The sequence below is a fragment of the Tetrao urogallus genome (genome assembly GCF_951394365.1).
Source record: "Tetrao urogallus genome assembly, chromosome: 7".
Taxonomy (NCBI): Eukaryota; Metazoa; Chordata; class Aves; order Galliformes; family Phasianidae; genus Tetrao; species Tetrao urogallus.
In genome coordinates this window covers 42703046-42715501 of record NC_136820.1, presented here as the reverse complement: position 1 = coordinate 42715501, position 12456 = coordinate 42703046, and the positions used below count along the sequence as shown (strand labels likewise).

General features: G+C 40.0%; 1 protein-coding gene across 1 annotated transcript in view; it reads right to left on the bottom strand.

The window, feature by feature from the left end:
- Positions 1-12456, bottom strand: part of PTPRN2 (protein tyrosine phosphatase receptor type N2) — a gene marked incomplete at both ends in the record, with an annotated part of 620206 nt that overhangs the window by 69624 nt on the left and 538126 nt on the right. Inside the window, one exon of the mRNA XM_079538424.1 lies at positions 10049-10243. Coding sequence (XP_079394550.1) covers positions 10049-10243 — 195 coding nt within the window. The remainder of the gene's footprint in view (positions 1-10048; positions 10244-12456) is intronic.

Below are 12456 nucleotides of genomic sequence, written 5' to 3'. Positions count from 1 at the left end.
TCTCGTCAAAATTATTTTAATAAGAAAGATTAACAATTTCAACATTAGCTGCTAATCCCCTTTCATTTGAAACTGTGCTGATAAAATTCTTTGCTTGTCATTCAAATAGTAAGTAATAATTATAGATTTGGGGCCTCCATCTCGTGCTTCATTAATAGTAAATTGCATGGAAGTCTGCAGCACAGAGTCAGCTTTGATACATCTCAAAATGCAATTTCCATAGCTTTCCTTAGCTATGTACAATTAATTACAAAGTTAATAAGGGGAATATGTTAATGAAAGGGAAATTATTCACTCAGACCACCTGGTCTTACCGAATTTCTTTAATACGTTTTCTTCTTTCTGTGAATTTGGATGACAGCAAGAACACAACTCAGAGTACGCTTTACTAATCCTTCAGTTGTTTTTTTTTTGCAAGAATCTAAGATCTACTTAAATAAGAAAATAATGTAACCAGTACTAAATAACTGACTGTTATTTGTTTTCTCACACTCAGTACCTTTTTGATGTTAAAGTAAAAATGCTTAAATACATTTGTAATGATCAGATTCTCTCCAATGCTCAGAGTATAACTATAAAGGATTCAGTAAGGAGACACAGTCATTTTTTATTTGTTTTCATTAAAGGAATGTGTTGTATATGCACATATTTAATCGAACAAGTACAAATACACATACGTCAATTCACTGTGCTGTGACAGCCACTGGAGCTCAGTTGCTCTGTATGTTAGGGCTAATGGATGCTCATGGGAATATTTTAGGGTGTACAAACAGCCAGGTCAAAAAGAGGAAAACCTCCACATAATTCATCTTTTAAATAACACATCTGTGACACATGCTCAGTGAAACCTGTTCTTAAGACATGCCAAATCCAGAATCCAACCATCTTCGACAGACATTAATGTATTTACTACTAACCACACCGAGAAGAAAAACAGCTTGGAACCTGGGTACCGTTTCTTGTAGCAATTTAACACAAAAAGGGCACAGGCTAATTCTCACAGCAGTAACAAGTCATGCTTGAAGAAGGTAATTCTTGTGAGTACTTGCCACCTCTCCCTCCTATTCTTAGTTCAGTGAAGTGGTACAGCAAGTGGACAGAAGCAAGGAATAACTCTTAATTCTCCTATCTCTTAGCTGTTGTGGATTCCCTATCCCTGGAGGCATTCAAGGCCAGGCTGGATGTGGCTCTGGGCAGCCTGGTCTGGTGGTTGGCAACCCTGCATATAGCAGGGGGTTGAAACGAGATGATCATTGTGGTCCTTTATAATCCAGGCCATTCTATCATTCTATGGTTCTACGATTCCCCAGCTTTTATTTGTTTTCTTTTGGCCAGCTGGAAAAGCTCATGGTGCACCAGCACACAGCTTTAGGACAAGAGGATGAGGAAGACATGAGAAAGCTGTCAACCAGAAAAAAAAATGGGAAAACACAAATCCAGCCCAAAACAAAAAACAAACAAACAAAAGTTATACAAAGAGAGAAAATCACTGCCTAAGTGCATGCTTTGCAAGGACATGCTAGGGGTGATGGAATATTTGAGGGTAGTAGCCTTCCATTTTATCTGGTTTTGACCAAAAAATAACACACTCCTCCTTTATGAAGCAGTAAATACTATGTCATCCACAAACATACTTCACAGATTATTTATTTAAAAATTTTTCCACAGCTGTTTCGTGGGTGCATATGCAAAATCTGATCATCACAGGAGTGTTTTTCCAGTGTCCTACACATTATATTTTAAAAATAACACCCAAACTCAGATACCTTACTCACAAAACAGTGCCAAATTAAGATCTCATGACAGGAAAAGTTTCAGCAAGCATTTTTGTTTGTTTGTTTTTTGTTTGTTTTTGTTTGTTTGTTTAAATTTTGCCCTGAAGATGAGCATAAACTGATTTAGTTGAATCAGTGGAGGGTTTAAGGTGCCTTCATGGCCAGCAGGGTCTTAACCATCACTGTACAGCACACATGAGGAGAAGGATCCCTCCAAAATATCACTGGACATTTCCTGGGTATTTTAAACTGCAGTCAGTACGTTAGCACAAAAACATAGTGCTAATATTATGTCCTCTCTCTATAAGCACCACATAGTTGCAGTTGCATCCTGAACCTCCCTCCCATATCTGAACTTTGCTACCAGTTCAGAAATATGCGACAACAGGTAATATCATCTCACTGTACTGAGTCCAAGTGTGGAGCCCCCAGTACAAAAAAGACAGGGAGCTGTTGGAGAGGGTCCAGAGGAAAGACACAAAGATCATCAGGGGACTGGAGCACCTCCCCTATGAGGACAGGCTGAGGGAGCTGGGCTTGTTCAGCCTGGAGAAAAGAAGGCTGCGGGGTGACCTCATGGCAGCCTTTCAGTACCTAAAGGGAGCCTACAAACAGGAGGGGAATCAACTCTTTGAAAGGGTTGATAACTGCAGGACAAGGGGAAATGATGTGAAGTTGAGGGAGGGGAGATTTAGGTTGGATATCAGGGTGAAATTCTTTACCCTGAGAGTGGTGAGGTGCTGGAACAGCTGCCCAGAGAGGTTGTGGATGCCCCGTCCTTGGAGGTATTCAAGGCCAGGTTGGATGGGGCCCTGGGCAGCCTGGTCTGGTATTAAATGGGGAGGTTGGTGGCCCTGCCTGTGGCAGGGGGTTGGAGATTCATGATCCTTGAGGTCTCTTCCAACCCTGTGATTCTGTGATTTTGTGATTATCCTGACTGAGAAGTCCTTCTGAGTAACTTTAAGTGCCCTTCTCCTTACAAATAGGCATTTCCACTTGTTAGATCCAAAATACCATGAATTGCTGAATCTGCTACAAACACAAATACAAAGAGAAGCAGAACCAAAAGACTATCAGCCTCCTTGATGAGTCTCCATCTCTGGTTTCTATCTCTAGTGCAACTTTCAAAAGCAGCTGAGGACCCAATGACATGGCTTGTTTTCAATACAGAGGAACAAAAAACAGACCTCTTCATCAAACAACCTCCTACCTCTTCCTATGGTATGTGCTACAAGGGGTAATAATCTTGCCTTGACAGTACTTGGACCATCGCTAGAAATGGAGAAAAGCTGAGAGATACAGGAAGAAATGCAGACAGCCACCAGCTTTTGTTCCAGCCATGGCAATGATGCTTCCTTTTTACTGGGTGCATCCAGCCACACAAGCTAGTCAAGCATCAAGTATTTCACCCCATACAACACTTTAAAGATCGCCACTCTACAACATTGGCAAAGATGTTTTCTTCATTTTTTTCTACTAAAAGCCTTTCTTGGAAAGGTACAAAGTAGCTAAAAGTGTTCAACCAAAGCAGCTTGCAGGGAGCCGAATTGAACACCTCCCTGTCAAGCAACAGATCAAGATATATTACAGAAACTTGGCAAGTTAACTCTAATGGTGAATACATTTGGGAAAAACAACCAACAGGGGGAAATTCAGGGGGGAAAAAAAAAGATTTTGAAATTAATATCAATCTGTATTCAAGAGGAATGTTTTTCCTAATTTAACGTTGATTGTAATTGTTGTTATTTCCTAAGGAGTATTCAACAAGATTAATATAGCAAGAGGGAGGCAACTGAACATGAAACAGAAATTAAAATGCAAAAAAGTAACTGGTTCATGAACACATTTTCTCAGTTTTATTTAAGAAATCTATGTAGTACATCCGTTGATAGCATTTCTGGCTCTATTTGCAGAGCCATTTTTGTAAGCAACAAGACTTCTTGTACTTTTTTGGAAGCTTCTCTTTGTTACTGTATCTCAAGTCCTGACTTTAAATAAACAGAGGCAAATGTTTCCAAACGATTTAAACACTCAGAGAGAGAGAGAAAAAAAGCATCCTAAAATGAAAGGATAAATGTCATTTCATCAACAGAAAATCTTACAACTCTGCCTGTCCCTGAAAATGTGACAACTCAGGGAGAAGGGTAAAGATTTTCTCATCCACAGTATTTATGTCCTTTAGGGGCTATTGGCTATCTTGTCACTGAGTGATGCCATACGCACAACAGCCTTTTCTCATGTGGCTCCTCTAATCTGACTGCCTGTGATAAAATGGCCTTTAGGGCCAAAGCTTTCTTGGGACTTGCATTTCAAGAGACTCCTACATCTATTTATACTGGTGGAACTGAAAGATAAATTGGGATTTAGATCCACTTAACATACGTGTAAGGAGCTCGCGCTTTTAGCTGAACTTTGCCACTGACTTGTCTTCCTTGCCATGCGAGGGAGGATTTTTTGTTTGTTTTCTCAGTCGGAAGCTTTTATAAACAGAGTATCTACAGTCTCTGAATTCATGAAGAGCTACGGAAAAATTAACGGCCGTAGGAGGAAACAACATGGAAAAATAAAACAAACAACAAAACCGCTAACTAATCAAACACCGCAACTGTGACAAAGACCCTGTTCTCACTTCCTGCGCTCCTCACCTTTGTCTCTGCTGGCATTAATCACCCCGCGGAATGTGTCTCCAGGCAGTGCAGTATGCTCAGTATGCTCACACACTGCTCCTTAGCTCCTTTGCTCAGGAGATGTTTTGTGTGCGCTGGGATTAAGCTCAAGGTGGAAAGTACGCCTGCATCTGGCACAGTGCTATCAGTCCTTAGTGCTGCAAGTTCTCTGTTTAGGAAAGTGGGTTTAGATGCCTTCTGCTCATGCTTTCATTGCAGCTTTAAGAATAAAATCCCCAGAATTTCAACAAAATTTGGTTGAGGATTTATTTAACATTCACTTTTTTTTTTTTTTTCCTTGGTGTGTGTCTTCTATCATACAACTCCACACTCCACATTCAATTCAAAGAAAATCTATAGCAGCTACCTCAAGGAGTTCATTTTCAAACCAGGCATACTGAAGTCATCTAAAAATTACCATGCAGAAACTATAAGATACCAATGTTATCAAAAAGCCCCAGCTGCAACCTTGGAAACTATTCTCTCCTTGTCACCTTTCTATGTCTCACAAGAAACTCACAGAGAGGGTGGTGAGGCACTGGAACAGGCTGCCCAAGGAGGCTGTGGATGCCCCATCCCTGGAGGCATTCAAGGCCAGGCTGGATGTGGCTCTGGGCAGCCTGTTCTGGTGGTTGGGGACCCTGCACATAGCAGGGGCTTGAAACTGGATGAGCATTGTGGTCCTTTGCAACCCAGGCCATTCTATGATTCTATGATTCTGTGAAGAAACCTTACATTGATTCAGCATCAGAATGAAACTGCAGGCAACATTCAAGTTATTGGGTTTGACTGGTTTCCCAGTAGCAGGTCTTTGTCCCCTAGACACCTTTGTACCCCAAATAGTGCTCAAAGACCATGAGAACTTCCTTATGACAAGGAGTTCTCATATCAGGCCATCCCTTGCTTCTCTATGGGGAAGGTCCTTTTGGTTTAGCAAGTATAATGCAAGGGCAAAGGGATCAAGTGGACTTACACCTCCTCCATGCAAAGCTCTCAATTTCAGTCTCTTGCTCATTTGTTCCCACTGCCTTGTTCAAACCCATAGCAATAACTTTCTTCTCCTACTGAATACCAGAGTACGTATGAACTATCACAAACCATTATTTTTTCCAATACATACAGCAGTTTCATATCTTCAGGGAGAATACTCCTCAGACTACCAGCTTAAACAACTACCAAAATTGATCTTGGAAATTCACATTTTCTGATACTCTAATTTATGTATAATGTTTCAGATTTTGCACGTGTATCTTCTGAAGGAAAAAAACCCAACAACTCAAACACAGAAAATCACTTCTGCTTCTGCAAATTCTCTCTCATATACAGTATTCAGAAAATTACATCAAAATGTTGTCAAAAGCGTAAAGTCCCTTCTTGCACCACAGTTCTTTACATAAAAATTCATAAGGTTATATTTATTTTAATCAAGCAAGCATGGAAATGTATGAAGCAAGAGCGGGATCCAATCTACCTAACTTACATGCTGAACTTGTTCTTGAGTATGAAAAATAGAGAATCCTTCATCTAAGTTGGAGATACTCCTTCTTCGAGCCACTGAGAAGACATCTGGTCATGCTCCAGACATCCAGCTTGAAAAGGGGGTTGGACAGGATGGAGAAATCCCTTCTGACCTCAACCATCCTATGATTTTGTGAGGTTGGAGATGTCAGTGGGATGATGCAGGCAGCACAGCAGAAGTCCCAAGTAAAAACCTCTCTGCTTAATTCTCTGGAGACCTTCATAGGTACCCACTCTCCTCATCAACGACAAAGGGAATTCATGAACTCAAATCAGCAACACCACTTCATCAAGTATCTAAAATGTAGGTAAAATTAGGAGTCCCAGTAAATTATACTATATATCTCCTGGACACCTTCAAAACCTTATGCTTCTTCTCTTGGACTACAGGTGGAAGTTTGATACTTTATTAGGACTTCTCATGGAACATAAAATATGGATGTACACATATGAATAAAGTGGATGGAAATCTGATTCCTAGTTTCTGCTCTTTCCTTTGCTTTGACCTTCTAGAAAACAATAATTTTCTTGCAGAACAACAGTGACTGAATCGAGAGCACCTCTTTGTTGTTGCTTGTGCTGAAACCAGCCAGTCAGTGCGACAAACACGACTGCATAAAACATTCTCCTCTAATTACATTTTCCAAAGTGCTTGTATTTTTCAGAAAGATGATAGAATCAAAAAAGTGCCATATGGGCCATCCTCCTGCTGCAAATGTGAGGAAAGAGAATGTGAAAAAGGAAAAAGGCATGGAACATTTGGTATGGGTCTCCTGAGTCCTCCCTACTTCCTACTGCCAGTAGTACAAACTGACTCATGCTACTGTCAACAGTGCACAGACATTGTCCTTGTACAGGAAAGTGACAGAAATGCAAGATTTTACTCTCAAAGATTTAAGCCTACGTAAGGAGACTGCCCCACAGCCACATGGGTTTGGCAGATTCCTGGTTTCTCCAGACCTCAAGTGCTACAAGTGATCAGCTAATCACAAGCAGCTAGTCCTCTAAGAAAAGAGTACCTGTGGCCGGCCAGAGACTCCAACATGCTCAAGGTTTGGGTGGTTTGGACAACATTTCAGGTACAGCCAGACTTTTCCAGCAAATTAAATGACCTTTGTGGTAGCATTTCTGACCAACGGTACCTGTGAGCAAGAAAGGGACTATGCGGAGTCACTTAGCAGCTGCAGGTTTATTTATTCTAAGTTATTTCCATTCAAGATTTATTCTGTTTATAAATCAAAATAAAATATTTCCTGCTGCCACTTTACACAGTAATCTATCGTTTCATTTTCTCTTGGGAGGCTTTGGCACCCATGAACAATAAAGGCTGAGGAGCCCTAACTCAGCTAACTGCTACATCGGCACACACTGTGGAGCTGAAAAACACATTTATAGAGCTATAAGTGCATTTACCCTGCAAAGCAGATAACATTTGCTATCCTTGCTGGGCCCCTTGCTAATATTTCTTGTTGCTTTTTCAAGCATTGAGATATCTTTCATAAAAAATATCTTTAAAAATTCAGAAGATGAGAGGAATCTAGCAGCAGGAAATAGGAAGAACTGGGAAAATTCTTGCACTGAATGATCTGTAAGATGTGAAGTGGGGTCTTTCACTCCCCTCAACGTGTAGCTGCAGGGCAGAGGCAGGAAGAGCTCTGTCTGGCGAGTCTTCCTATTGCTGAAGTTCATCAAGTCACAGCCTCTCCAGAGGCAGAGAGATTCAGGCAAATAAGGTATTAAGGATACGTGCATTTATTTTTGAGCAAAACACACATTGGGCCAGCTCTCTGGTTTCAGCGTGACCCACAGTGACACAAAACAGGAGTAATTCTGATCAAGTCCAATCATCTGCCCAGTGCTGCAACTGCATGACGCTGATCTTCCCATGTAAACCTAAACTGGCTTTGCCTTCATCAAATCATGAATTGATGGTTTAACTACTTCCCTTAAGTAAACAACCCAGTGCCCGCCTGACCCTCCTATTAGGCTTGCCCTGATATCCAAGCTAAATGCATCCTTTTGACTCTAACTCACATTTTTCTCCTATTTGTATCATCTGTGTCCATTAAGAACAATTTTTCCCCATCCCATATTTCAAAGCACAATACACAGACTTCCCCGACTCACTGACTTTTATTTGTCCAGTTTAGACTACACAAATTAACTATTTTTATTCTCTCTGTGTGGTTCGTACTCTCAAGACATTACAGCATTTCTTTTACCCTTCCTTGAACCCTCACCACCTAAGATACAACATATGCTCTTAGATAGCTAACATATGTATGAGTTCATTCAGGGTTAAACAGCATTGACTGTATTATGGACACTGAACACCATAACAGTGATCTTGTGCAATCTGATTCTATTTAAGTTTATTCAAAGACTTTTTTTTCATATAGCTTTCCTACAATTTTGCAGAAATTCCCATATCCAGAATAAGAAAAGAATGTGATCAAGTAATTGGAATGGTTTGGAAATATCAAGTGCATTTGACCATATATATATATAAGGAAATTTTGCTTTTACTTCCATACAAATATGGAACACTACCACAGGGATTTGGATTTATTTTGAGTTGGACAACTGGAATACTTTTTTCTCAAGCATTTTATATAACTGTGAAAGAAAAATCAAGTGAATTTCACTCCAGTCAGGCAAAAGTGGGACAATAGGAAGTGTGACATATGATTTTCTGCCATGGCAGAAAACCCTATCTAAACTGCAGTTGTACATCAGTGTTAAACTTAATATTTGCAGGGACAGGGAATAAGTGTTTACTCAGGATGACATTCTGGGATAAAGAGTCTGTTTTTCAAACTTGCCCTGCTTTTGCTCAGTTTTATAGCTGACCTGACCAAGGCTGAAGAAGGTCAGTAACATCGCTGGGGTCAAACTAGCTCTCTGGGTTTTGCTTGCCCTCATTCCATTCTCCGTTAGATAAGATGGCTTAAAGAACTCAGAGAAGTTCTACAAAGAGTACTTTCAAATGTAAATCCTTTAAAAGAGAAAGAAATGGAAAAAGTATGGCCCCAAAATATCACATAATGGAGACAAACTTCCTCTTCAAAAAACCCACGGGTCAGCCTTCAGAGCTGCACAGATGTGCATAAGTCAACAGGGAAGTGTCCAAAAGCATGGCAATGGTACCAAATGGAAAGGGTCCTTACTTGAAATCAGTCCTATTAAAAAATACTGAATACTACTAAAAAATAGCACAAATCAAACACAGAAAGTGAAGTAACACAAAGTAACATGATCTTTGCCATTACTTAATAACTTCTCAATTTCAATGCACTCTACAAAGACAGCAAATACTTAAAGAAGTAAAATGAAGCACAAAACCCAGGGATTACTCCACAGCTCTACCAGTAGACACTTAGCAGGGAAAGACAGAACCAAGCAGCAAGTCCTGACCACTGGCCTCTGTTCTGGACTGCTAGAGCTGTTCCATGCATACAGGCAGATTTTCATGTGTCCATTTCCTACACTGACACTAATCTCAAACTAAGTTTGGAAGTAACCCAAGTTTTCCAAATCAATCTCCATTAAGACAATATATTTGTATACTTTCAAACATAAAAGAGATCCAGCTTAGAAGGAAGAAAACCTGATAAAAATAACAAAATGAAGGTCTCTTTCCAGGGGTAACGAAAATGAAATTGTTCCATATTACTACGTAATATTCTGTTGCATTCTCAGCTCAGATACCTCTGCACAGTAAAAACACACAAAAAGCAACCTGATCAGAAATTTAGCATTTTCTTCAGCTGTCCAAACGGAACTAAACACAAATTACCAGCACAAAGGGACAAAGCACGACTTATCTTTTTTGAAGCAAGCACACAAACAATTTGTACGTCCAAGATAAAAAAATATCCCCCAGAGAGAAATATAAACAATATAATGAGAAAGAAATAAAAATCCCTTTATTTTAATTATACAAAGCTAGGATTACCAAGGAGGTTCAAGAATATTTTTACACGTGAAAAGGTAGTTGTCATTTGTGTGTAAGTTAACTCCTACCAAAAGCTGAGCGGGCACCTCACATTCTGATGGCATTTCACATGCCTTGAAGAAAAACTGCCTTACCAAGATCATGTGGCCGGTGGAGATGTCCATGTTGGACTGCACTGGCTCCTCACACCAGGACGACGTGCTGCTGCGAGCCGAAGGGCTGGGAATGGGCCCATCACTGAACTGGGAGGAAACACTATTGATTCGAGAGGCACGCAGGGGCTCTGGGCGATCAGATGTCTTCACGGCCATGCGCTGACGGCACAGCTCCTGTGGAGAGAGAAGGAAGAAGCAACCTACAGTTATGGAATAATTACAGCATACACTCAACTGCAGACATACAATTTACAAGTTGTTTCCAGGCTAGAACTGTTGGCTTTGGTTTTTTATTTCTGGGGGGGAGGCTCTCTGCATCTACAAAATTTAAATACTCTGTGAAATGACTATATGGTGGCTATCCGAACCTTTCAAAAGTTGAATTATGACTGCGTACTCATCGCCTTGAGAATAATACTCTGGAGCTTGACTTTGCCAACAGATCTCCCTTTTTCCCTAACACTGCCTTGCCTTCAGCACAGCCACTTCTGAACTGCGTAACCTACTGAAGTTAATGGGGTTGCACAGGAGTAATCGAGAGCACTACTTGGCCCTGAATATGCAAACTCAGCAAGCTCAAGGCAACTGAATTGATGTGCCTTCCACCATAAATTCTAGTTGATAGATGCATCATTTCTCTTCATTAAAACAGCAAACTCACAATGCTTCCTCCCTGATGTGGGGCAGAGAGGATGAAGACTGACAGTAATGAAGAATAAAAACAGAAATCTGTCACTGTATTGTTTAGGCAGCTTTGGCAAAGAAAGAAAATTTGAGCTATCACACAGCCTAATGCAAGCCATGTAAAAACACCAACATAGATTGCACTACAAATAAGTATTTTCACTCACATTTCACTTTCACTGTGCATAGAATTCACATAAAAGAATTCACAGAATGGTGGTTAGGTAACAGAAAATTCTGTTGGTAAAAGCAACTCTTTTCAGCATAAAAGTCTGACTTAAATGGGATAAACAGACCCACACTTCTTCTGTGATTGTATTAATATTCTTAGAATCACTTATCTATAGTAAAATCTCAGACAGCATAATAAAATTATCATTTTTTAGCATATGCCTATTGTCCATGAGAGACACTTGGCTGCCTGTGTTGCACAGCAAGACTGGCTAGTCCACGGGATGTGGGCATATTGCAGGCGCAGTGTGGCTGCACATTTGTCGTGGATTACTCATTCTGCACAGATGAGCCCTAAGAGCACAGTTTTTTGCCTCGAGCTAACGAAATAATACAGTCTGAAGAATTCATACTGTTGAAATGCTGGGGCCTCTGTTTTCTTATTCACTGATAATATAGTTACAGCCCAAGTGCCATCAGTAGAATGATGTGAAGAACTCCATATATCAAGCACAATAAAATCTTTTTCATACAAGAGTTATAGGAGAACGGTTTTTATTTGACCTTGCAAACTTCAGGGTATTGAAGACAGACCCTAATCCATGCAGTAGCAAGCATGCAAACAGACAAAACCACTGAAACCATTGCATGGAGGCTCCTCTTGTCTCAATGTGGCAATGATTAAAGACCCCTCCATACATCTTCCATTTGCCTGACTTCTACCAAAGCTTCCACCTGCCTTGTCATTAGAGGTGCTTATGCAGAATTCTGCAGTACTTACAAAATATTACAAAATTCAGTATTTATGTTTTTTTTTCCCCTTGCTTCCACTAGAACATCTTCTGTCACTTGTTACTTCTACTGACTTCTTACCAATTTTAATAGACCAAATATTAGTAAAAAAATCTCAAAACTAATTTGAAATTGAGTCACATTTATTAATGTTAATTAAGTCAGTTAAACTACCAATATATAAAAAACCAGACTTCATTATACATTTTTTTAAATATAGGGACAAAGAAAAGGTATCTCTTTTTCTGAAGGATCACACATAATCAAGAAAGGACAACAACAGTCCAAAATGGCTTTTGTTAACCTCCAAATGACCTTATAGCAGTGCAATTTCAAATCCCAGCTTTTAGCAGATTTTGGGAAAAGTGAAAAAAGCGCAGAAACTTTTTAGACAGAAAAATACATCTGCAGAAAACCAGAAAGCTCTCTGAATAGATACCAGCCACTCTCAGAGGGAGTGGCTGACTGAACTAAGCAAAACTATAATAAGTAAAGGTATAAAAATACGTAGTATATCACAGAACTGCTAAGATGTGTCTTCTGGCTTGCATGCCACGTGGCATAGATATGAATTTGTTTTATTCAGCTAGACATCCTGACACTTGATTCACTTCAACTCTCTACTAACAATAGCATTTGTACTCAAACAGGATCTTTGTTTTTAAGTTGATCTGTTCCTGCTGCTCATGTCCTGCCCCAAGTCATAATCCTCCGCTTTTACAAGTGGTTGCTGTGGAAAG